The sequence below is a fragment of the Ochotona curzoniae genome, unplaced genomic scaffold (assembly GCF_017591425.1).
Source record: "Ochotona curzoniae isolate NIBS_2020 unplaced genomic scaffold, NIBS_Ocur_1.0 contig_1, whole genome shotgun sequence".
In the NCBI taxonomy this organism is placed as follows: Eukaryota; Metazoa; Chordata; class Mammalia; order Lagomorpha; family Ochotonidae; genus Ochotona; species Ochotona curzoniae.
The window spans coordinates 32,593,569-32,619,638 of record NW_024464918.1 but is presented as its reverse complement, the minus strand read 5'-3'; the positions used below and the strand labels follow the sequence as shown (position 1 = coordinate 32,619,638).

The 26,070-nt window shown below is 43.9% G+C and overlaps 1 protein-coding gene across 1 annotated transcript; it reads right to left on the bottom strand.

Moving 5' to 3' along the window:
• Positions 1-30: 30 nt before the first annotated feature.
• Positions 31-25,179, bottom strand: PRRC1 (proline rich coiled-coil 1). Its single transcript, XM_040970295.1, has 9 exons — positions 25,065-25,179; positions 20,975-21,103; positions 20,001-20,384; positions 17,535-17,695; positions 16,650-16,752; positions 11,619-11,782; positions 7,011-7,114; positions 4,029-4,131; positions 31-1,500 (listed from the first exon to the last, which is right to left on the bottom strand). Exons 2-9 carry the CDS (start codon positions 21,081-21,083, stop codon positions 1,291-1,293), a joined length of 1,338 nt encoding a protein of 445 aa, XP_040826229.1. The 5' UTR covers positions 21,084-21,103; positions 25,065-25,179; the 3' UTR covers positions 31-1,290.
• Between the last annotated feature and the right edge of the window lie 891 nt (positions 25,180-26,070).

The window sequence follows — 26,070 nt, the reverse complement described above, 5'->3', positions numbered from 1 at the left end:
GTGCTTGGGAATGAAGCTATCCCATAGTTCCAAAATCAACACTGACTTCTCCTTAAGCCCAGGTGAGGATCAAGAATCATATAAGCACCTGAACGATGCTACGAGGAGAGCTGGGCAGTAAAGGCAGCACGGGCCCCGAAGTTCTCTCACCTTTTTACAACGGCCAGACACCATGAGTTCTACATGCAAAGGACTACACAGAACAGCAAACAAAAAGCAGATCCTATATTTATCAGAAAGATCTTCAAAAGGCTATCTTGGGCTTACAGAGTTCAAGAATATCAGAAAAAAAAAAACATTTAATTTTCATTTATATAAATCCAAAAATGGTAAAATATATTACTTGAGGAGAGAGGGAAGCTTAACTAAATACAAACACAATGGACTAAACACACCACATTGAATATAAAATAGTTTCTTTGAAAACATTCCTAAAAAGTAAAGGCAGAATGGCAGAGTTAGAAAATGAGTATTTAAGGCAAACTAAGAAGTAACAAGAGGCATATAACCTCAAAATCAACAGCAACAAAACCCTTTCAAGAGCTCCATTGTGGTGTGGGGAACGGGCAGAAGCAGAAACAACGGCTGCAAGCACTGAGCAGTGCCCTACGACAAATGCTTCTGAGCCACACTCTAACCAGCTGTCCCCAAAACTATCAGACAGCAACAAAAACAACCTGCATTATCCCAATGAATGTTGCGTAAATCTGTAAAATGCTCCAAATCATATTTTTTAAAAAATATACTTTCCCAGACTATACATATACATGTTGGCCAGGAAGAAAATGACCAATTCCGTTGTTTTGTCCCTGTTACTGAAAACACACACAGGAAGGTGCACCACCTCCTGACATGATGCCGTCTTAGAGTCTGACCACACAGTGCCCGGGCACCGTCTCCAAGAGCCAGCACACAGGCAAAGGCATCAAAGACCAACAGGGAAGGGAAGCAACAGAAGCTTTTAGGGAATAATCAATAAACATTTTCTTTAACGAACCATATCTTTAAACAACAAAATAATCAAGTAAAAATCATGAGGTTAAGTGTTTCTGCACATGAATTGTCACCTTATAAATCTGAGATAATAAATTGTGCTATAAATATATTTGCGTTTTTTTTTTTTTGAGAACTATCACATGTGAAATTACATGACTATAAAAAGCACGTTTCTTCTTACCAATTAGACTAACACCATGTCTTGCTACACAAAGAAAAATGGCAGCCTATAGGATAATTATCAAAATGCTGGATTCAGACGAGACTTCCCATCCACGAGCCTGACAGCCTGGCTCACACGGTCCTGGGGGGCAGGCGCTGCTTATACATGCCTGCGATCGCTTTGGCTGCGCTGTAGATCATCTGCCGACGGGACACACCAGTGAAAGCCATGTGCCAATCAGTCCGGCTGACATTGATTAAACTTTTTTCCAGGACTTCGCCTACTGTCACCAGAAGGCCTGACCATCTCAGATTGTAGTCCTGGGGAGTCAGACTCTGAGCCTGTGGGGAAACCAGGGCATGTATTACAGTACATTGCAAGATACCACTGCAACAAGCCATCTTTCCAAGTCTCCCTGGTTCCTTGTACAGATGATGACAAACTCTGAAGAGCATAGCTGTTACACTACCAACTGCACAAAGGTACAGAGCTATGAAAGAACCAAATACCATACACGTCTGCTTGTTGAAAAGATCTCCACTGTGCCTTTTTGTTCAAACATAATCTAATTCTAGTGAGTCCATCAAGTACCAGAGCAGTGATTCAGGTGGCTTAAACCCCAGCACCACATAGTGTTGCTTCAGCTCAACAACAAGGTTCGTCCCGAAGTCAGCACTGGAATTGTCTTTTACAATCACAAAAGCCCAATTGCGTGTTAAAACTTCAACCAATTCAGTGAACATTTGCTCAATTCATTTCCTGAAGGGCTGATTTCTATTCCCTTGAATTCAAAAAAGAAAAGAAAGACCTACCTACGAAAGAAGCAGACGCATAATACACTTCAGGTTGGATTTAATAAGGAGGAAGGGCTCTGCTAGTCAAAGCAGGAATTTTAATACAAATATTTTTATTACCATTTCAATTTGAAAGCCAGTTGACAAAAAAACCCTCACAAATATAAGGGGCACCATAAAAAAGTAAATGACATCCTCTTGAATTCCCCACTATGAACATTCAGCTGTGCATCTTTCCAAGTCTCCTTCCCACACTCATCTGAATTTCTCCAGCACATGTGTGGGTGTGTCTACACACGGCCCTGCTGGGAAGGGGGATCACACTGGATGTGCTGCTCGTGGCGGTCACACCACCGGCATCCTGCAACAGCAGGGAGTGCAGGCCCATCTTATTCTCCACTAGCATATTCACTAGCATATCTGAATCACCTTCAGGGTGGAGCAAACTGAATGGTCTATAAAAAGATTGTCTATAACTTCTGAAAAATTTTACAAGTTTTAACACAATTTAAAAATACTAAGCATCAATTCTTAGGCCTCTTTCTAAACTGTAAACCTCTAAGAGGGATACAAATGCTTTCAGGGAAACATACACCACAGTTATAAGTAAGTGTAACGCACATTTTCTTGGGAGAGAATCCAACAGTATTACCAAATGCACATATGCCTGCAAAGTCGAAATTACCCTGAGATACTTTTGGAATTATATTTAACAATATCAAAAGTATAATCACGATAAAAATTTCATGAAATCCATAAAAAAAGGTAACAAAACACCATTTAATAGTATAGATATTCCAAAGCAAATACGTATTTATATCTCATTTTGCTTATGAAAGAATTAGAGAAAATATAAAAGACTATAAAAAAGTAAGAATTACCATTAATACTTTTATGCTTACATTCTTTTGGAAAGTATAGGAATAGGAACACCACCCTTTTGTTCTTTTTTTTTTTTTTCTGTTTAAGATTTATTTATTTATTTATTTTTATCGGAAAGGCAGATTTGCAGGGAGAAGGAGAGACAGAAAGACTGTATCTGCTGGCTCACTCTCCAAATGGACACAGCAGTCAGAGCTGAGCTAATCTGAAGTCAGGATCCAGCAGCCTACTCCAGATCTCCCATGCGGGTGCAGGGTCCCAAGGCTTTGGCCCATCCTCTGTTGCTTTCCCAGCCCACAAGCAGGGAGCTGGATGGGAAGTGGGGAAGCAGGACATGAACTAGTGCTCATGTGGGTTCCTGGCGAGTGAAGGCAGAGGATTAGCCAACCGAGCCACTGCACTGAGCCCTGAGTCCATCTTTCAGTCAATAAACTTGAGGGCATCCTATCATCTCAGTTTTCACATAGTGAACTGTTACTCAGGACCAACTAACAAGAAAGACCAAATTAAAGAAAGGGCAAATGGAGAAATCTTGAAAATGAAAATGTCACATAAAGGCAAGAGTCAGTGAAAAGTAGACATTAACCAAACACAGCAAATCTTTTTCTAACCTCAGGATAAGCAACATTACCATAAAAACAAAACCACGAACAAAATAATGACCAATCACATAATGTATGAATATCTACTTCAGGGCAGCTGGAAAGGCAAGCAGATGTAACAAGATAATATGGAACGACAGGAAAATTAAAAAGCAAAGAAAGAAGCTAAAAGAGAAAAGGTGGAAATAATGGTGGGCATCGTGATACAGTAGGTTAAACTACCTCCTGTGATGCTTGCAAACCACATGACTGCCACGTGTAGTCTTAGCTGCCCACCTTCCAATCCAGCTCCCCAGTAACACGCCCAAGGACTTGAGCTCCTGCCATCCACACGGGACATCTGTATTGAATTCTAGGCTCCCAGTCCTGCCCTGTCCAACCTCAGCCATTATGACCATCTGGGAAATAAACCAGCAGATGGACGATCTCACTCTCTCCCATGTTGGCTTTTGAATAAAATAAAATAAAATAAAATAAAATAAATATTAAAAAAAAAGACTGAAGCAAAGTCAGAAACATTATCCACTACCCAGTTATATTTTGAAAATGTTAGGTTCTGATGCATAATGAGTAAGCTAAGGAGGAACCAACCTGTTGTACAAATTCCAGAGGCACTGGTGTGGCCTGTGTAAATGCTTCTAGATGAATGCCGTGCACGGGATCTTCAACCACCAAACAGCCAATGTCAAACCATCTGCAAGAGGATGTATGGGCTATGAGTAACTCAATAGTAATAAGAACAAAGGAAAAAAATAAACCAAGACCACTACTGAGATAAAAATCAGCAGATATCAAGAAAGAATTTTTTAAAAATCAACCAAAAGAAAACAACATACACAACCAATAAGATCTGACTCTACTGGCTTAATTTCATGAGGAGAAACAGAATGGGGAGCAATCACAAAGAAACACAAGGGTAAATGGCTTACTGTGGAAATTTGCCCTTCTTGTTCAGATGGGGTGGGATGATGAAAGGAGAATACATACATTTGTAACAGATAAACTTACGTTCTCTGTAGATGCAAATAGCTTATCATGAATACTATATTTAAAATATCACTTGTAAAACACAGGTAATGTTGTATTGCCAATTTTATCACAGATATGCAGTCAACTAACAAAGCTACTACCAAAAAAAGTCAGCACATTCTGGAGAAACGACACTCGCCTCACTGCTGATAAATCCTGGTAACTCCCCGAGTTACCCACACTAAGTGAATCTTTGAAAAAGGCCTTCTAAAATCAAAGAAATATTCTTCCACTTAATAGAGCATATAAAGTAATTTGTTTTAAATCTGACATAAGAGAGGCCAAACACAGGATGCGATTAGCTAAAACCAGGGACACCGGATACCCTAAAATCAGAAACTAAACAGGAGCAGGAGCTGAAGTGACACAAGAGCCAAAGATCCTATTTCTAACAGCCGCTAGATATGATGAAGTACACCGACGTGTAAAATGGAGAAGACCTGTATTTATATATTGATTATTAAAATGGAAGCTTGTAATGTCTGCAGTATTCAAATCTTAAAATTATGCTCCCAAATATGAAACAATAAATAATAGCATTTACTAATCAGTATTTCAGATTTTTATGACTGCTTTTTCAGTCAAGATAATACATCTGTGAAGTCAAGACTGCAGATGAGGGGACCTGGTGTCACCTTCACAGAGCCCAAACGAGACAGCTGATTGCTCATCACAAACAGCAGGGCCAGCAACTCCAACGCATCTTTAAAGGGCCTAAAGACAAGAACCGCCAGTTGAAACCTCGACACCAACTGAAATTAAAGGTGAATTAAAGTGCTTTTAGACAAACAAAAACTAACAGCATGTCTAGTGAGCAACCCTGCATTACAATATAGTATCAAAAGAAGATCTTAAGGCAGCAGAAAAATCTGAGGCAGCAAAGCAAAACTGCAGACCCCCATAGGGCCCACCAAAATGAATGCTGACAGTGCAACACCAAGAATACTGTAGGAGTTCAAAAGCAGTGTGTGTGTGGGGGGGTGGGCATTGCGCTGCAGCAAGTGGAGACGCCCCGTGGGACTGTCCTGTGAAGACCTAGGGACCAGCTTCTCAGTGACTCTTCAGCTACTTCCTAATGTGCCCGAGCACAGGTGACCGCCTGAGGATTTGGGCTCCAGCCACCCATGTGGGACGGAGTTCCTCGTTCCTGGCTTTTGGGTAGTGAACCCATGAGTGATCGTTGCAGACATGGGGTAGTGAACCAATGAATGAAGGATTCAACCCCCACCTTGCTCTGTCATGCTTGACAACACCACAAGAAACAGAAGAAGCACTTTCAGAATTACATTTTTGTTGTAACACAACAAAATTTGTTGTGAGTTCAGAGAATTCAAAGTTGTGCACTATCTGCCCCATATCACTTCTTGATGTGCCATCCAACAAGCTCCCTGCCAAGCTGATGCAATCACCCACCCCAGAGTACCTTACCATTACCTCCGCCTTCTGCCAAAGTCCTCTCCACTCTCACGTTTGCTTATCCCAGTTTTATCGATTCAAGCACTAACCACTCATGAATTTCATCTCACCCTACCTGCATTTCTCCTCACTGAAATATAATGTTTCATCTCAGCAAAGAATTTAAAGCTGTTCATTTCACTGCCAACTGACCCAGAATACATGGTCCAGGTTGGAGAACATTTTCCCTACACCACACCCACAAAGCACTAGACACACTGTTATTCAATAATGAACAAAAAACACTGAAAGAAAAGCAAGAAAACCATAGCACAAGTGTAAAAAATTTCAAAGTTATTTTAAATCAGTTGGCATCTACAAAAAAAAAAAATTACCATTAAAACTTCAGCTGGGGCCCGGCACCATGGCCTAGTAGCTAAAGTCCTCATCTTGAACGCGCAGGGATCCCATATGGGTGCCGGTTCTATCCCGGCAGCCCCACTTCCCATCCAGTTCCCTGCTTGTGGCCTGGGAGAGCAGTTGAGGACGGCCCAAAGCTTTGGGACCCTGGACCCATGTGAGAGACCCAGAGGAGGTTCTGGGATCCCGGCTTCAGGCTTCAGATCAGTGCAGCACCGGCCGTTGAGGTCACTTGGACGGAAGATCTTCCTCTCTGTCTCTCCTCCTCTCTGTATATCTGACATTGTAATGAAAATAAATAAATAAATCTTAAAAAAAAATCCCAGCTGTTAAAATTACAGAGCCTTCAAGAAAGATAATGGATTACATCATCTTCAGGTTTTTCTGAGAAAGTGGCCAGCAAGCGTCACACCCAACACTGCCTCCAGGTCTCCCCACACCGTTCTGTCACCCTGAGTAAATGCGTAAATGATCATGCATGCTGCTCAGTGGTATCCAAGCCGGCACCACTGCGAGAGCTCACATCTAGTGCTTTCAACTGTGATCACTGGCACAAGCTTAGAGAGCAGGTATCTTCATTTTATACTTAAAGGGAGAAAAAGGAGAAAAATGTCAGCTAGTACAGCTAGTCAAGTACTGGTTTTAGAATGATACACCCTCTGCTGGCATTTGATGGGAACCTCCAGATCCAACTACATTTGGCTTTGAGGAGAAACAAAACCCTCTTACTTGTCAGGCAGCAATTCTGCAATGAAGTTTTCCACCGACACGGCAGTCTGCTTCTCGTGGATCACTCCTGAGCGACGCAGACTGTCTATACGTTCCTGGGCGCCCTAGACAACAAGCGCAGGAGTGAGGAATCACTTCTCCAAATTAGCAAACAGTGGGGCCACGTTGCAGCACATTATGTTAAACTGCTACCTGCGGTGCTGGCATCCCATTCTGAAGGACCAGTCTAAATCCCAGCATTTCCACTTCTGAGTCACCTCCCTGATAATGCACCTGGGAAAGTAGAAGACTCAAGAGTTTGGGCCCCTGTACCCACATGAGAAACTCATGGGCAATTCCAGGATCCTGGTTCAACTGGCCCAGGTTGGCCATCGTAGCCATTTAGGGAGTGAATCAGCTGCTAGAAAATCTCTCCTTCCCTCTCTGTAACCCTAGGCCCTGCACCCACGGGGAGACCGGAAGAAGCTCCAGATTCTGCCTTCAGCATGGCACAGTCCCAGATGCTGCAGGGTCTGGAGAGGGAATCAGCATATGAAAGAGTATGTTCTTTCTAACTCTGCCTTTCAGCTACATAAAGAAAATAATAAAATGTGGCCTCTTTAGGAGACGCACATGTAGAGCCTTTTGTATCAAGGTCAACAGGCATTAACTGCTCTAAGAACAGGATTTTATTTTTTAGCAGTGCAGAGGATCAAGAAACAGGCAGGAGGCCACAGTAAACAACTGGAAGCCCCTAGAATGGCACTGCGCTCACGGGGCTCATGCTGGGCAACCGGGCGAGTAACTAAAATTCAACATATTTTCAAAATATGTGTAGAATTCACTAATCTTTACTTGTTGGATATACTATAGAAAGCTATAGCTGTTAACAGTTTTCCAATAAAATAATACTCGATACAAGTTTCAGAAACTTCCTAACTTTACCTGTGGTTGAAGGATTTCTTTAAGTTATTTCATGTTTAAAAGACAAATTTAAATTTATTTCAGAAAAGTCATGAGCTCGAAAAAAAAAACAGGTTAAAATTCTCAAACCATTCCTTATGATTTTTCCATCTCATTGGCGCCCTCTGCTGTTTCTTAGAAATGCAAACAGCTGCCAAATTTGTTAGAACTTTACTTTCAAGCTTTCTCTAATTAAAGATGGTGAAAAAAAAAGAATGCAAATTTTCCATTTAGTAATAAAATCACAAAACAAACTGAACTGGCAAAAAAAAAAAAGTCCAGGAAATAAAGGCTTTTCCTGAGGAAAAGAACGCCTATCAGCCTTTCCAGCTCAATACTCACCGATTTTTTTTTTCTTCAAACATTTATTTACTTATTGGAAAGTGAGTTACACAGAAGGCTAGACCCCAAAGCCTTGGGACCCGCATGGGAGACCCGGAAGGAGCTCCTGGTTCCCAGCTTCAGATGGGCTCAGCTTCGGCTGTTGCAGCCATCTGGGGGTGAGTCAGTGGATCTTTTTCTCTGTCTTTCCTTCTCTCTGTAAATCTACCTTTCCAATGAAAATAAGTAAATCTTTACAAAAAAGGTTTTACTCCCCCCACCCCAGGCCTATTTGCAGTCACAGAAATGGCTTTGAAAAGCTGTCCTTAAATAAAACAAAAATTCTCCATAATAAAGCAGCTGCTGCACACAGCTGGCTGGTTACGGAAATTCATTTTCATTCTGAGAAAACTTAATGAAAGTTTCCCTTTCCTTTCTAAGTAGCAGAAATACCTCCTTAAACGTCTTTCACATTTAACCGTGGTGACAGATGCCCACTTGAGCACTTGGTCACCTTTCTGAACACCTGAGAACTTGGCACCAGTGCACTCGGCACCCCTACCAGTCTCCACCACCCTGAGACTCAAAGCCACAAATTCCTATCAGTGAATAAACCATTTCAATTTCTAACCTGTCAGATGTGTTTATCCTTTACTACATGACTAAACTGATAAGTTCTCACATGCTTCTTTTTAAAACAAAGTACCATCACTATGAACACTCACATCACACGGTCAGGTCCAACACATCCCAGTTTATACAAGGCCCTTGTGTCAGTCCTAACTGTTAACAGGCTCTCCAACTTCTCTGTGCAGTAATCGATTCCTATTTTAGTATTTTCTTCAGGTTACCCTTTCTTCCAAGACCACTGTAGAAATTTTAAAATAATTTTCATCTATATATGTGACTTGTCCTTTCTTCCAAATAAAAATCACCGAGCCTGATGACTCACCTTATACATATAACTGGTTCATTCACTGTGATACATCATCACTTTACTCACTTATCATACTAATTTTCATTTCTGGATGAAACTAGCCACGTCTAACATCCATCAGTTAGCTCTGCTAAATTTCCAGCACAGCGACCTTCCAGGACACCCTCGGGGAGCAGGGACACTGCCTGATGCACATCCCTGGACAGCAGGGCTCTCTGCGAAAGCACATGCTAGATGACAAGTGCAAAGGCAGGAAACGAGTGCCTTGATTCATCCTGTATCTATCACAGCTTCACTGTTGTGACATGGCTCCAAGCAGAAAAGGTGCATGTATGTACACTGACATGTGGGTAAAACGGCTTCATATTCCATTTAAAGTATTATAAACGAATGGAAAAGCACATCAAATCCATACAGCACTGTCTAGTAGAAACAGAAGTGTCCTAGGGTGTGCAAGTTAAGTCACCACCTAGAATATCCACAATACGTATCACAGGGTTGGGCTGGTTTGAGTCTCCGCAACTCAGCTCCCCATCTAGCTTCCTGCTAACACACCCTGGGTAACATCAGATGATGGATCAACTGATTGGGTCCTGCCGCTCACAGGGGAAATGGCACTGAGGCTGCTAGCTGCTGGCTGCTGGCTGCTGGCTGCGGCCTGAGCCAGCCCCAGCTTTGTAGGCATTTGATGAACAGAACAGCAGATGGAAAATCTTTCCCCTTCTCACCTTCCCTGCTTCCCTCCTCTACTGCTCTTTCAAGCAGATCAAAATAAATAAATAAAAATAACCTGAAAGTAACATGGAATTATGTTGGGTGACCAATTACAACTGACACAACCGATTTTTTTCTCAGTGAAATACACTATGGCAATGACCTTACCTAATGCTTTACATATATTACATGAGTAGGATACTCTTAATAAATGCAAGCTCTTATAAACTCATTTATATAAACACCAGTATTGTAACAGAATGCAGTTCTCTGTGAAAACAGCTGTCTGTTATCTGCAGATTCAAGATTGCTGAATTTGACTGAGACAAGCACAGTTAGAAGCAAGGCACCTGAGTCCCTGATACATTTCTGTCAGGGACTGGACAAGGCCACGCCCTGCTTCCTGTTTCAGCTTGTGAACTGCAAACAGGTAGCCTTTTTGCAGTCCATCTAATGCTGCGCTTTCAGGCTTTCAGTTCAGTGTGGCTGTTTCGCTTGAATGCTACCCAGCGAGTGTTTCCAAACCCAAGACTCTGGTGACAACTCGCAGAGAATCACACGTGCTAGAACTGCAGGTGCATCGGAGTTAAATACACACAAACTATGATGAAAATCAAGAACTGGACACCTTTCAGACAGAATCTCTGTGTCAGCTGGACGGGTGGGGAGAGAAGTTTAGGGCCACCAGCACAAAGATGACCGACATGACCAGCAGAAGCTGGGAAGAACAGAGCAAACAGGGAGCAATGCAGGAAAGCACCCAAATGTGGGATCCTGGAAGTCAAGTGCAGAAGCACTAAAGAAAAAGGAAGGAGGGGCCACTGCAATGGCTCAACTGGCTAATGCTCCAAGCACAGCATCCTGTGTGGGCACCAGTTCACGTTCTGGCTGCCCTACTTCTTAGATAGCTCCCTGCTTGCGGCCTGGGAAAGCAGTAGAGGACGACCAAAAGCCTTGGGACCCTGTGCCCGCATGGGAGACCTGGGAGAAGCTCCTACTGCTGACTTCACATAAGCTAAGCTCCAGCTGTTGTGGCCCTTTGGGGAGTTAACTCTGTTTGGGGAGTGAATCAACAGATGGAAAAATTTTTCCTTGTGTCTCTCCTTCTCTCTGTATAGCTGCCTTTCCAATAAAAACAAAATAAATCTTAAAAAAAAAGAAGAAAAGAAAAAGAAAGAAAGGAAGAAGAATGAGAACTTCCTCAATAACTACTGATGCATACAAGAAGAGAATGTCAGAGGCATGGCGTGAGCCAGGGTCCAGCCGTGGGAGGAGGTGTCAGAGGTGAAGAGAAGGATTAAGGATGGGTGCTGGTAGCTGTCGGGAGGAGCACAGTCCTGGAACTTTAATATCGTTAACAGTGTGATAAAAAGCTTATGAATTCCAAGGGTATTCTAACCAAAGGCACCAATGGAAAGGTTAAAAACAGATTAAGATATCTTTTAGAACAAATTACTCTCTTTATAAACTCTCTGGCTGTTTCTTTTCCTCCCCAATAACCAAAACCTAACACAGATTTATGTGATATTTATGTGATACTAAGAAGCGTCTAACTAAGCGTCTAACTAAAAGCACAGTTAATCTTCATCTCTCCATACATACACTGTCACTTCACGCAGACTGCGAGATGATGACCACGATGATGACAAGGTAAGGGCCACTTGGAATGCCCTAAAACGTGCTCTATTTCTCACCTTGAGGCCAGCTGCGTAGCCCACTGGTTGTGGGGCGATGTTGGACTGTCCGGCTTCCCCTACAACCATAGCCAAGCCAAACACCTCCTGGAAGGCATCGCGGACAGCTGCCACTTTAACTTCTTTGTTTGAGGTCACCACAATATCCAGTTCACCTCCAGATTCTAAAAACACCAAAGGAAAATTTCAATCTCAAATAACCTAACACTCTTATACAACCATGCCATGTACTAACACTTTCTAATTATTACCAACTTCATAAACCTTCCAAGAGTGAGATCATCACCCTTTCCATGTGACTGAGGACACTGGGGCAAAACAAACCTCACCGAAAGTAAGAGGCACATGGTGCCCACGGCAGTACCCACTCCTGGGCCTGCTGGCCTCTGAACTCCTCTTCCCTGGAAACTCTCAGACACAACCAGGCACATGTTCACCCTCTCTTCTCACAGCAGCTTATTCCAACAGGAGCTCAGCTCCGCAACCCCACTGCCTTCTGACTTCTACAAACGGCAAGTTGGCACATTGGCTGTGGGAGTGCTGTCTGTCAGCAGAAGAAGGTACATATCTTAATGGTTCTGAGGATCCTACACCACACACGTTCTCCATGAACTGCTGCCACAGGTAAACTAGCAGCTCTGCCTGTACACAATCTCGAAGCCAATCACTGAGGAACACTGTACATTGTATTCCTTTCCTAGGATTCACAATGCTCATTAACAGATCAAAGACTGAGAGAACCAACAATTAGAAACCAAGATATGAACTCGGTACTTTCCATATTTAATAAATCCAGGAAGCACTTCTTCAGCATCAAATAATGGCTCCCCAAAAGCTTTCCACCCCAGTCAGTTTGGAGAATGACGTAGTAATGTAGAAAACATAAAAATAAGTTATATTGGGACCAGCATTGTGGCCTAGCAGCTAATGCCACTGCCTGTGGTGCTGGCATCCCATATGGGCACAGACTGATGTCCCAACTGCTCCACTTCTGATCCAGCTCCCCTCTAATGACCTGGAAAGAACAGTGGAAGACGGTCCAAATACTTCGGTCCCTGTCACCAACGTGGGAGACCTGGCTTTTGGTCCCTGGCTTCAGCCTAGCCCAGCCTGGGTCCTTGGGGCATATGAAGCGTGAACCACAGGATAGAAGATCTCTTCTCTTTTCTTCTCTCTCTCTCCTTTCCTTTCCTCCCTCTCTCCCTCTCTCTCTCTCTCTGTAAATGTGACTTTAACAAAGAAAAAAAGAGAGAAGCAAACAGCTATATTGACTGTATCGCTCTATTAATTTATCCAACTTTTACTGTCTCATTTATTTATACTTTGGATAAATCTAATATATTTTTAAGGTTGCAAATCAAAATGGTTTTCCTGATGTTGGCTAATACATATAGATATTTACCAAACTTTTCACACCATGTTGATATCCATTTCCTGTCCTTTAGCCACACAGCAATCACAGGAATTAAATATTCAACATGCAAAGCCCAGATTCCACATTTCAGGTACTCTACAGAAAGCAAAAACAAACGCTTGTACTGATACAAAGTTATCTGTGAAAGAGTGCTCCAGGGGCTGGTGCTGTGGGATGTGGGTTAAAGTGCCACAAATGATGCCAGCCTCCCATGTGGGCCAGGCTCATGCTCTGGCCATTCCATTTCCAGTCCAGTGCCCTGAAAATGCACATGTGAAAGCAGCAGAAGATGGCGTCAGGGCTTCGGGCCCTGCACCCACATGGCAGACTTGGAATAAACTCCTGGCTCCAGCCTGGCCCACAGCTCGCTGTTGCAACCATGTGCAGAGTGACCACCAAACGGAATCTCCTGTCTTTCCCTCCTTCTTTGATTCTCTGTAATTGAGCTTTTCAAAAAATCTTTTTTTAAGATATATATTTTTTTATTGGAGAGGTAGATTTGCAGAGAGAAGGAGATAAAGATCTTCCACCTGTTGGTTCACTCCTCAAGTGACCACAATACCCAGAGCTGAGCAGACCCGAAGCTAGGAGCCAGGAGCCAGGAGCTTCTTCTGGGTCTCCCATGTGGATGCAGCGTCCCAAGGCTTTGGACCATCCTCTACTGCTTTCCCAGGCCACAAGCAGGGAGCTGGATGGGACGTGGAGCTGCCAAGACAGGAACCAGTTCCATATGTAGGATCCCCTCAAAAAAAAAATGTTGTACAGAAATCATGTAACAAGGAGCACCACGAAACACTTCTATCTATAAAACAAATGTAGTGGTCATCAGGGTTTTTAAATTATTACATATTCACATAGTTTAAATTAAAGAGAAAATGCCATATTTATAAATTATATATATGCATAAATACACATACTACTGTTCTAATAAGGCTCTGGAAATGTAAGTGCTAAAATAACATTAAAATTTGGAAATTAAAAATGTTCAGATGATAAAATATGAAAAAAAATATTTTCAAAGTTATTTAAAACATTTGTACTTATTATTTCTGGCCAGAGTAATTTGACCAAATGTCTTACATGACTTTTCTTAAAAACTGTAACCTAAAAACAAAACAAAACAAAAAAATTTTAACCTAACATTTGGTGCTATTTCCTGAATGCTAGATTTTTGGTTTTTGCACTTTTTAACATCACGGATCCCTTTTCCTAACTGGTGTGCTAGTCCACAGATCACACTTTGGAGCTCCAGGAGGGACCAGGAGCTGGAGGGGCTGCACAGGACAGCGAGGAAGAGGGCTTTTCTCTCCTAGCGAACATCTCTGCTGGCCCTCGGGGAGAGTTCTACTGAGCTACAGCTCCAGACCGCTTCTGATTCTGTGTCATGCGGGGAAAATCAGAACGGAGAAGGTTAAGGCTTGCTACAACCCACTTAGGATACGTTTTGTGCTTCTGATACATTTGCAGTCTATACATTAAGTGATTTCCAGAATATCGTAAAAAAACACATAAATTTCATTTTGATTTGTATTAGATCAGATTTGTCAGCAGTGAAGTATTAGCATTTTGACAGTTTTATTGTTTTGCTAATATAAATTTGCTAGTGATAAAAATTTCATTTCTGTATTTTTCCCTTTTCTCCTTTGGTTTATGCCTTGTTCTGACTGTTGTGGAATCACTGGCTTGTGACACAGGCTTGGATTTGAGTCTTGGCTTTGTCATTTACTGGCTTGGTTACCTTGGGAAAATAAACTAACCAAACTTTTCTTTGTAGAAAGAACACGTGCCACCTCATGCAACTGGCTGTAAGTAACTAAATAAGATCATTACTTTCATATCCTAACAAGGAACACTACACCAACCAGGGCTTGAAAAAATATTAATTTTTTCTCTATCCTCAGTCAAAACACGTAGTGTGAAGAAAATAACACTATGCATTATGAAATATTTGATCATTATGAATATATGAGATTAATATATAAAGGATAGTCCAACCTATGAATCCCTTACACAATTACAAAGACCAGTTCAGCTCATTTTTGACTCAATTTTGTTTCAAGAGAGGCAAAGTATGAAAACCCTGTACCTGGTTTTAATCCCCCTCCACCAAGCTGTGAGACTTCTGACAATAACCTCTCTCTCTGAACTCGGGTTCCACATTCAAATTCCAAGGCAATAAAATCTGCCTCGCAGTGCTTTTGTTTTTTTTTTTTTTATTTTTTTTTTTAAAGATTTATTTTTATTATTTTTTATTGGAAAGGCGGATATACAGAGAGGAGAGACAGAGAGGAAGATCTTCCGTCCGATGATTCACTCCCCAAGTGAGCCGCAACGGGCCGATACTATGCCGATCCGAAGCCAGGAGCCTCTTCCGGGTCTCCCACGCGGGTGCAGGTTCCCAAAGCTTTGGGCCGTCCTCAACTGCTTTCCCAGGCCACAGGCAGGGAGCTGGAAGGGAAGCGGGGCTGCCGGGATTAGAACCGGCGCCCATATGGGATCCCGGGCGTGCAAGGCGCGGTGGCGCAAGTGGTTAAGTCCTCGCAGTGCTTTTGTGACAGTCGCTGCTGAAGAGGCATGCGACCAATGATTGACGACAAGCCTACTGCTACCCCTTTGTTCTCCTCCGGCATTTGCTGGAGAGTCAATTAACACGCTCAACACCCATGAAAGCTGTGGTTTTTTACTGACAGTGGAAATCTGTTTAGGACCCTATCTTCTACAGGATTACTCATGGTCAGTGGTGCTAAACAGTTTCAAGGTTTCTTCACATCTTAGCTATATATGCTAAAAGTCAAGTCGCAGGCCACATCTCTGTCAGGTGGTTGGAGAATTCTTGATGCTATTTCAAAACTGGTTAAAACGGCCATATCAACAAATCCAATGATCAGATACAATTAATAACTACACTAATGTCCTACAAAATATTACTCCGGAGTTAAACATATTTATGAAAAGAGATAATTTGATCAACATCAAATCAAGTGTGAACAAAGAGTACTGTTCCAAATTTCAATACTGAATAAACATAAAATGCACATTAACCAATCTTAGCTCTTGTACGAGCAAGGACCAGTGTTGCAGTGTAGCCAAGTGAAGTCACTGGCTGAAATGCCGGGATCCCATGTGAGTGCCAGCCTGAGTCCCACCCGGTCCACTTCTGATTCAGTTCCCCGCAAATGCGCCTGGGGCAGCAGCAGATGCAGGCCTAAGTGCCAGACAGCTGGCACCAACATGAGAGACCTGGAAGGAGTTCCTGGCCCAGCCCAGGCTATTACAGCCTCTGCAGAGCAAACCAGTGGATCAACAATCGCTCCATCTCTCCCCTTCTCCAACTCTGCCTTTCAATTTATAAAAAAAAAATTGAAAAATCCAATAACTGCATATACTAATAATTCACTCCTCCCAACTTCATTTGGTAGTATTCTCACAATTCACTTTCTGGTGACTCAGAACACGAAGAATTAATAACAACAAAGACTTGCCTGAAAATGTGGCATAACAAGATTTCCACTGACTACATCATCAATGGAGACAAAGTGAAATTACAATGACTGGCTAACACTGAAACATACTTTTAAAAAAACAATGGCAGCCACTGATTTAACTTATACACTTACTGATATATGGAGCCATGCCAGGGTCCAGCGTTGTAATCATACTTTCAACTGAATGTTTTGTCTTATCAAGCACAGATTTCACCATAGGATTCCCAGCCACACCCTGCATGAAACAAATTAATACACACTCACTCAATGAATACTATCATAACAATAATTAATTCCAATGAAACAGAGATGCCAATAAACATTTACATGTACGAATGCCCACTAGAAAAGATACACGTTATCTCTTTGCTACTGTAAACAGAAAACAGTTATAAGAGGTACTACAAGTTGATTATAATAAGAACACTATATATCACCAAAAGGATAGATGTTTAAGTTTTTCTACTACAATAATATATAATACAAAAAGCTCAATTCAGCATTCCACAATGGGTACATATTTCTAAACATTGTGCTGCACAAATTTTTGTCTTTCAATCAACCTTTAAAAACAATTACAATAATAACATACCACAGATTTATAAAATAAAACATGTAAAACAAACAAAAATGTAATAGCATAAAAAGCAAAGTAGTCATTAAATAGCATACGGTTTTACAATATTCTACGGCTGGGAAGATCGTCTCTTATAGCTACAACCCCCTTCCTCTGCCAAAAGCAAAACTCCATCAACATAGTGTCCGCAAGTCACTCTCAATTTGATTTATACTAAAAAAAGTAGACCTACATAAATATGCATATGCATACAAAACACTACAAAAACTGGTGATAAAAATAAATATTTTTAGTTTTTCATTATTTTACATTTTCAAAATCAAAAGTAACTTTAACAGTAAATGCCTCTTTTCTTCTCTGTGTCTCTTCCTCTCTGTATATTTCACTTTCCAATAAAAATAAATAAATCTTAAAAAAAAAAAAAAGTAAGTGCCTTTTACCTTAATAAAACCCCAGATTCCTCCGGCAGACGCTTCATCCTGTCCTTGACTGATCCTAGGATCTTCCTGTTCCTCCGGGAAGGTAATGGCTGACGGGGTCCCCATTCCCGGCGCCAGAGATGTCAAACTGGCTTGCTGAGTAATGGGGGTTGGCAAAATACCTAGTCAGTGGTAAAAAATTTTAACATGTATGATTTATTCCATAATCTTTTTCCTATAAAAAATGACATAAATATGAGGCAAGTGGCTTAAGTAAGCTTTAATAACATAATCTATGCTGAAGCATTTCAAGATTAAGTCATAAACTCAATGTTACCCCATGCCTTTACAAAATGCAAATCAAACAGAATTCCAAAAAAGAAATTAATTTCCCTTTATACGAGCTTAAATCAAGAGTTCCAAAAATGAACAAAAATATTTTTATCACAGAGCTCATCAACGGGCTGGCATCATGCCATAGTGTGTAAAGTTACCATCTATGGCATGTCATATGGATGCCAGTTCAAGCCCCAGCTGCTCCACTTCCGATTCAGTTCTCTGCTAATGTTCCTGGGAAAACAGCAGAAAAAGCTCAAGTTCTTGGACCCCCACCACCTACAAACGGAGACCCAGAAGAAGCTTCTGATTCCTGGCTTTGACCTGACCCAGCTATTTGGGGAATGAACCAATGGATGGAAGATCTCTTTATTTTTTCTTGCTCCACAAACTCTGCCTTTCAAATAAATAAATGAATCTTAAAACAAAAAGTTAAGTATATGTTATAATTAGCATGGGAAGTAGATAGCAGTTGTTCTAAACTCTTTAATCTATAAAAATATTAAAGACCTACATTCATCACATAAAAGCATGGCAATTACCATTTTCACTCAAATAGAAAATTCACATACATAGACAGGGATGCAAAATTTATATTCTGCAATGTATTTTATGTGTAAAAACAGATAACAAAGTTGAGTTCATAAAAATCACAACAAAGTTGCTTTTTCCCCTAACATAGCCAAGATGAAGTTTTGACAGCTGGTTTCCAATAACCATTCCCAAGAAGCCAAAAATGTATAAGCAACTGACGTAGTGATGGCCCAGGATTACCAACTGTTGGTACATCCAGGCAAATGACACTACCCCCAGGCTATTTAGCCCTGACAACTTTTCAAGCACATATTGAAAAAATATCAGATTTCACACTGATATTTACAAATACAGAAATGTTAAGATAAAATTCTAGAATTTCTTCTGATACCTCCTATGCTAATTATATACTAAGTTTTACATCACACAAAAACAATAGGACCTCCATTCATTGCTACTAAGAAAGTAAACTGGTGCACCTGCTTTGGCAAAGAGCAGCACATAAGTCAGAATTCCATGCCTTGGTCTATACCCAAGAGAATGGAGACTCAATGATACACACACCTCCCCAGGTGTTTAAGGCAGCACTATCCACACCACCAGAAAGTGGAATGAAGCCAAAAGCAACTGATGAACTAAGCAAGACATGACCTATTCATTATGCTAGCCTATTACTTAGCCATGAAAGGTAACAACGTGCTGGCACACACAGCCAAATGGACAAACCCTGAAACATTCCAAGTGAAAGACATTAGCCCTGAAAGATCAGAATTTCATTTGTGTGAAATGTCCAGAATAAACCAATCCAGACAGGAAGCAGATTAGTGGTTGCTTAGAGTGGTGAGAATTAGGGAAATATAGGAACTGCCAGCCATGGGTGTGGGGTTTCCTTAAGCATGATGAAAGGTTATACAACTGATGGTGCTGGGTTAAGTCCTGGCTCCACTCTCCACTTGAGCTTCCTGCCAATGCACATCATCAGAGGCAGTAGGTGATCTCTCAAGTGGGAGTGCTCTCTCTTCAATACATAATTAAAATGATTAGATAAAATGTAGCTTCTTACAAAAACTATGGCAACTGTAAATAAAGTAACAAGTATTGAACTGTACACTTTAGTTTTTCTATTTTTTATTTCATTTGTAAGGAAGATGGAGAGGCCAGAACTGTGTCAGGTCTTCCATGAGGGTGACAGAGTCCCAAGGACCCGCACCAGCAGTTGCTGCTTCGCAAGGTCCATGTCAGCAGGAAGCTGGAACTGAAATGCTAGCCGGGACTCAGACCCAGGCACTCTAAAGGGATGGAGGCTCCTCAAGTGGCACTTTAGCCTCTGGCCAAATGCTCACCCAAAAAATGCACTTTAGAAGATTGAATTGTGTAATATGTGGAATGAATCTCAATAAAGACAGAGTTTTCAAAAATACAACACTAACTACAGTCACGTAGTTCAGCTTACTAATGTGACCAAATTGGGCCCAGCGCGGTGGCGCAAGTGGTTAAAGGTCCTCGCCTTGCACGCCCGGGATCCCATATGGGCGCCGGTTCTAATCCTGGCAGCCCCGCTTCCCTTCCAGCTCCCTGCCTGTGGCCTGGGAAAGCAGTCTAATGTGACCAAATTACCTGTCACCGGAGGTGCAGCAAAGGATGGCATGAGGGGCGTCTGCGGCGCTCTTCCTGCGTGTCCCCTCGTGATGTCGTAGGACGAACCAACAGAAAACCCTGAGATGGGAGGGCCGGAAGCGGCAGCAGACAACAGAGTTCCTGGAGCGGAGGTGGAAGGGGGCAGGTGGGGCAGAGGAGGGTTACTGAAAGCTGCGGCAGGTGCCGAGGACATGGGAGGTGGCAGAGAAGTCCCAAGTGGTGGAACAGAAGGAACTGGGGAAGGAGGCACAAGAGGCGCTGACGGCTTGCCAGGAGCCAGGGACGGCTGAGGAGTGGAGTAGGCGTGCGGCGCCAAGGACTCCAGGGTGGACACGTTGGCAGAAGAAAATGAACTGGTTGCGGCTGGTGGAGAGGATAAAAGAAAAATATTAGAGATGTTCCTTAACTAGTTTTTCTCATTACTTTCTTCTTACACATCTTAAAAAGTTAATAGGCCATATTCCAAGAATTATTTTAAATGTATAAATTAACACTAAATGAGAGCAAATGATGTTTCACTCATACGGAAGCATCTAGATGCAGTTAAATTATGCCATTATTCACTAAGCAGATCTTGGGTTTTGGTTTATTTGTGTTGGTGAGTTTCACTAAATAAAGCCATTTTTTATCGCTGGTATGACTATAAAAGCCTGAGGTTCAAAAGGGTTACCACAGGGACACAGGATATTACATAAAACTGGCACAGGATTTTTTTAATATTTCTGTTACTGTAAGCAATAGAACAGGTATTGTTAATATGACTATGAACAATAAGTCTACCTAAAGCAAAACACTGCTGTTTTCTTACTTTAAAAAAAAAGGCTATTTTTCAATTTTTTTTTCAATAAAGAAGGCTATTCCCTCCATCCTGACAAAGATAAGAGAAAGTGTAACCAGGCACTCCCAGCATCATACAACTCTAGAAACGCTAAGATGTTAAGGCAACTGCTTACCCAGAGGAGCTGGGCTGGCAGAGGCGCTCATGGCAGTGGCAGCCAGGCCTGCAGGGTTTGGTGGAGGTGTCCCAGGCGGGGTTGTCTCTATTCCACTCTCTTCCATCATTTTTCTCCAATTATGATACACTGTAAAAATAGTGCAATGTAATAAATATCATAGTAATGAAAACTGCATTTTTAAAGCGTGCATAAAGAGCAGTGAAAACAATCACTATGAAGAAACACACGTATGCTTTACTGTTTTTACAACTTATTTCTTCTAGGTGAAGCATTTGTCAAAGTTCCTACCAGATCCTCCTGGAGAACACTGACCACATTAGCCGTCTGTGACATTAACACACACTCTATAAATGGGAAACAACTTCATGTTAACTACAATATTAGTTACCCAATGCATTTCAAATAGTAAAACACTACTTCAATTTCTACCACATGAACGCACATTAAAATTGTGTATATATTTTAGTTACTATTATGCTTCAAATATTTAATGTATTTTTGGAACTCTTCTTCCATTATAAACTATTACCTGGTGGTTTTAATAAATGCATTGATTCCCAGTTGCCCAAATTCACATTTTAAAGTACATCCAGAAACAAGTAAATAATACATCTCAGGTTTCAGAAAAGTTAACCGCAAACAAATACTACTTGCTGGCAGAGCCCTAACCAATGATAATAGATCACAAAACAGAAAAAACGTATTTAAAAAGTGCAAATATTCAATCCATCTCATGTATAAAATCCACCTGTTGTTTGGCAAATTTGTTTTTGATGTGTGTACTCACGTAACAAATGCTGGCTAAACACCATACAATGCTGAGTAAAAACAGATACACTCCTGACACTCCACACCAGAAACAAATAATAATAAGGTACAAGGCCTGAGCCACATGCCCCGGGGGTAAGCATAGGCTTTGGACAGCAATATGTTTTGACTCAGAAGTTACAAAAGAGTTCTCCGCAAAAGTCATAGAGGGCTGAGATGTGAGTGCAGCTAGTCTGATCTGAGAACACAGCAGCTCTCAGGGCTCCTGCATGGAAGAGGCAACACCCCTAGAATGCGAATGTAGCAAGGGACAGAAGAGAGTGAGGACAGGGACAGCAGGGTGGGGCAGCCAAGGACAAACTGGGCTTCTTAAACCAACAAGAAGCTGGGTCTTTAAGATCTTAAGAAAAAGCTAGGGGCATCCAAGCGGAAAGTAACAAATTCATCAGCTGTTTTAACTATCTTAAAATTTTAGATTCATAAGAGAATGCAAAAGTAGTGTACTTCCTAAATGCTCCCGACTCCACTTCACTCAGTAATACAGCATCTTAGCCACTCACTGTGTACAAAGATCTAACACAGGAACTTGACATTGCTGTTCCAGTACCAACTGCCCTGCAGACGTCATCTGTTTTGTCACTCACCTGTGTGTACGCACTGTGACATTTTGCCACATGTACGGACCCATGGAACCATTAAAATCAGGAGGTGTGTGTGGTTAGGTTTTGTCACGTACACAGACCTGTATAATTACCAATGAGGACATGTGTGCACACATGTGTGCGTGGTCAGAAGACTTTGTTACACACCAATCTGCATAACCACCACCCATCAGAACATGCACACGTGTGTCTGTGTGTGTGTGTGCTCAGTTCTGCGGTTTCATCATACAGAGGCTTGTTCATAGCCATCACACCATCAGGAGGCAGAGCCACTTCCTGACTCCAAAGAAACCCCTGTGCTACTCCTATGCCCACCAGCGGGCAACCTCTTCCCATTTAACATAACATAATCAGAACTGTACCGTAGGTAAACTTTTCACACAGCCTAACGCCCCTCAGATTCACCCAAGTTGCTGGATGCGTCGATAGTGGTTTCTATGTACTGTAGACCAGTACTTCATTGCACATGTGTCTCAGCTTCTTCACTCACTTGTTGAAGGATACTGATGCTGAACGCAGCAAATCGTGTTTGTGCCTGAAACAACTCCTTTAGGGCAAGCATGTGGCCTAACAGCCCAGCCCATATCACGGGCCTCGGCTGGCATCCTAAGCCTTCTGCAGATTGCAGCATTCTGCTAATGCATGTCCCACAAGGCAGTGGGCAGTGCTCTACGTAGGGTCCCTGGTACTCACCCGGGGGGACTCAGACTGGGCTGCTGGCCACTAACTCTGTCCAGGCCAGGCTACGGCAGACATATGGGAAGTAAGCCAGCAGGTAGGGGATTTCCCCTTGTCTGAAATAAAGTTAAAATGAGGGGATCTATAAAAATGTGACGTCACTGGACAGAAAGAGCAGATGGATGCAGACTGTAAAGGCCCTCACACAAGCAGCCCTGACAGGAGGCATGGACAACCAGGACCAACCATGCACAGAGAGGGGTCACTGTGCCCACCAGGGCTGACTCGCACACAATGCAGACAGCGTCTGATTGTCACACCAGCCGCACCAAGGCTGACAAACTGACTGGATTAAGGTGGTGACGGCAGAGATGGAGGACAGATAGTTCAAGATCAGTTTAGGTGGCCAAACCGTGGCTGTCTGGATATGGAGACACATGGCATGCACCCACGAAGCGAGGGAGTGTGCTGGGTGGATGTCATCTTCCTGGAGCAGCTGGAGGTGAACCCCCTGACAGGCTAAGTTTAACATCCTTCAATCATCCAAGCAGACTCTGTCTCAGTTTGGAGCTTGGAAACCATATAATTGTGGGTGTCATCACTGATCCAACAATGTCTACAACCAGATCTGAGACAGTTACCTGAGAAGAACACAGCAAAAGGGAGAATGATTTAAAACCAAGTACTCCTTTAGTCAGACAGAAGATGATCTTGCAGGGGAGGAGGTGAGCAGAAAGGAAAGGAAGAAACCCAGCTGACCATGGAGCCTGAGGACGCAGAGTGTTTCGGACAAGCGCGGGCGACAGGCTCAGAAGCCGGGGAGAAGTCAAAAAGACATCACTTTTGGAGGGTGCAAGGGACATTCCAACCTAGAGAGGAACGCTGCGGGATGGAAAGTTAGAAAAGCATGCACCAAACTTCCAACAAGTCAGTCAATGCCAAGCCAGGACGCTGGTGGGGGACAGGGGACCAGGCGGTTAGCTCCTTCCGCTCAGCGCCTGTGAAGCAAAGCAGAAGCCGGCTTCCCACTGCCTCACTCGCCAGAGCCACCTGTCTGCCCCACCTCCTCAGCTGCCATGCCATCACCTCTCTACACCAGATCCCATTCAGTCTTACAGCAGATTCCGCAAGCCACGTTGACACTGTGACAATGCCTTGCTTGGCAAAGGAACCTGCAGACTGAATACAAAGCCATAACCTGGGAATGACAAACTGCTCTCTTTCAAAGCTTCTGACACTGACTCCACAATACCGAGTGAGCTCTGCATCTGTATATCAACATTAAGGAAATTTCGGATTCAAAAATGGAGTTCTTATTCTTCAGCCAGGCCCTGCTCTTCTCACTTGCTTTTGCCTCGGTTTAAACAAACAAAAAAAGCCAGAGAATGATACTTGATACTTGCAAGAAATGAAATAATGGGACTACGGCCACTCCAGCAGCATTAAATGCAATTATTACTGACAATGCACTGGTGCCTCCTGGGACAGAGAGCGGGCGCTGGGACAGGCTGGGCTCCGGCTATGCACTCTCACCTCTGACCCCAAACAAACTTGTCTGAATGATCACGGAAAGCCCAGCCTGTCCAGCACCGGGACGCCGATACGTGTCAGCAGAGCGAAACGTCCACGCCATCTCTCTGGATAAAGACTTGGAGACAGCGACGGCTGACAGCAACCCCGAACCTCGTCCCGGAGCAGGTTCCGTCTGGGGGCCCGGAGGGGGGCGGGGGGACCCGGCCTGCTGGAGCTCTGCCACGTCCCCAGGCCGGACCGGGCCGCTGGCGAGCGGAAAGGTGGAGCCACACGGGCAAGGCGCGGGAGCCCGACTCCCGGCCGCACCCACCGCGGCCGAGGCAGCTCGCACCTCAGCCGGCGGCCGTCCGCCCTGCCGACCCCGGGCACCTTCCAGGATTGCACCCCTCAGCGTCCGGCGCCCGCATCCCAAAGCGCCGTGCTACGAGGGCTACGAGGACGCCCACCTGCGGTCCCGAGCGAGCGTCTGCACGGCGTCTGCAAAGCGCGGGACGCGGAGGTCGAGGTGCAGCACCGAAGCAGACAAGGAAGATGCGGACAGAGCTCCCCGCGCGCCTCCCCGCCTCCAAGATGGCCGCCGGCGAACGCCAGGCCTGGTGGCTGCCACGTCGGCCGGCCCCGCCCGCCCCGCGCCACGCCCCCTCTGGGCAGCGTAGTCTCCGCCCTTCCAAGACCCCGCCCTTCACAGAGCAGCGCCCCGCCTCTCCCTAGGCCACGCCCCTCACAGCGCCGCGCCACGCCCCTCATGGCCACCTCTTCGCCCTAGGCCCCGCCCTTCACAGAGCAGCGCCCTGCCTCGCCCTAGGCCCCGCCCCCACAGCGCCGCGCCCCGCCTCGCCCTAGGCCCCGCCCTTCACAGAGCAGCGCCCTGCCTCGCCCTAGGCCCCGCCCCTCACAGCGTCGCGCCACGCCCCTCATGGCCACCTCCTCGCCCTAGGCCCCGCCCCCACAGCGCCGCCCCCCGCCTCGCCCTAGGCCCCGCCCTTCGCAGAGCAGTGCCCCTTCTCGTCCTACGCCCCGCCCCTCACGGCGCCGCGCTCCGCCTCTCCACAGGCCCCGCCCATACAGCGTCCCGCCACGCCCACCAGCCACATCTACTGCTCATCCAACCGGCTGGGAGTCCGGGCTGACCAAGCTTCAATAGGGCTGAGTTTGGGTCCAAAGATCGGCTAGATGGCCCATTTCCTTCTTTTACAAGCACACTCTGGAAGGGCGTTTCCGCAGCGCAACCCCACACGGAGGCTAGCCTTGCTCCCAGGTGGAGCCACTGGACCAGGACCACAGCTGCCCACAGGAAGCCGACGGGTCAGAGGTCGCCATTCAATCCGCTCCCCACCTCCTGGAGGACCTCCGCCCCAGATCCAGGGGGACCCAGCTGTGTGTCTCCCAAGGATACCAGATACCACAGGCTGTGAGGGGAAGAAGGGCAGCCATTACTATTGATATTTTTCA

Excerpts from the sequence above, each read along its gene's own strand:
- PRRC1 (XM_040970295.1), bottom strand. The coding sequence starts at position 21,083 with ATGATGGAAGAGAGTGGAATAGAGACAACCCCGCCTGGGACACCTCCA. Across the intron at positions 20,385-20,974 it reads TGCCAGCCCAGCTCCTCTGG|CCGCAACCAGTTCATTTTCT; the intron begins GTAAGCAGTTGC and ends CCTCTCCACCAG. Across the intron at positions 4,132-7,010 it reads GCAGAATTGCTGCCTGACAA|ATGGTTTGACATTGGCTGTT; the intron begins GTAAGAGGGTTT and ends ATCCTCTTGCAG.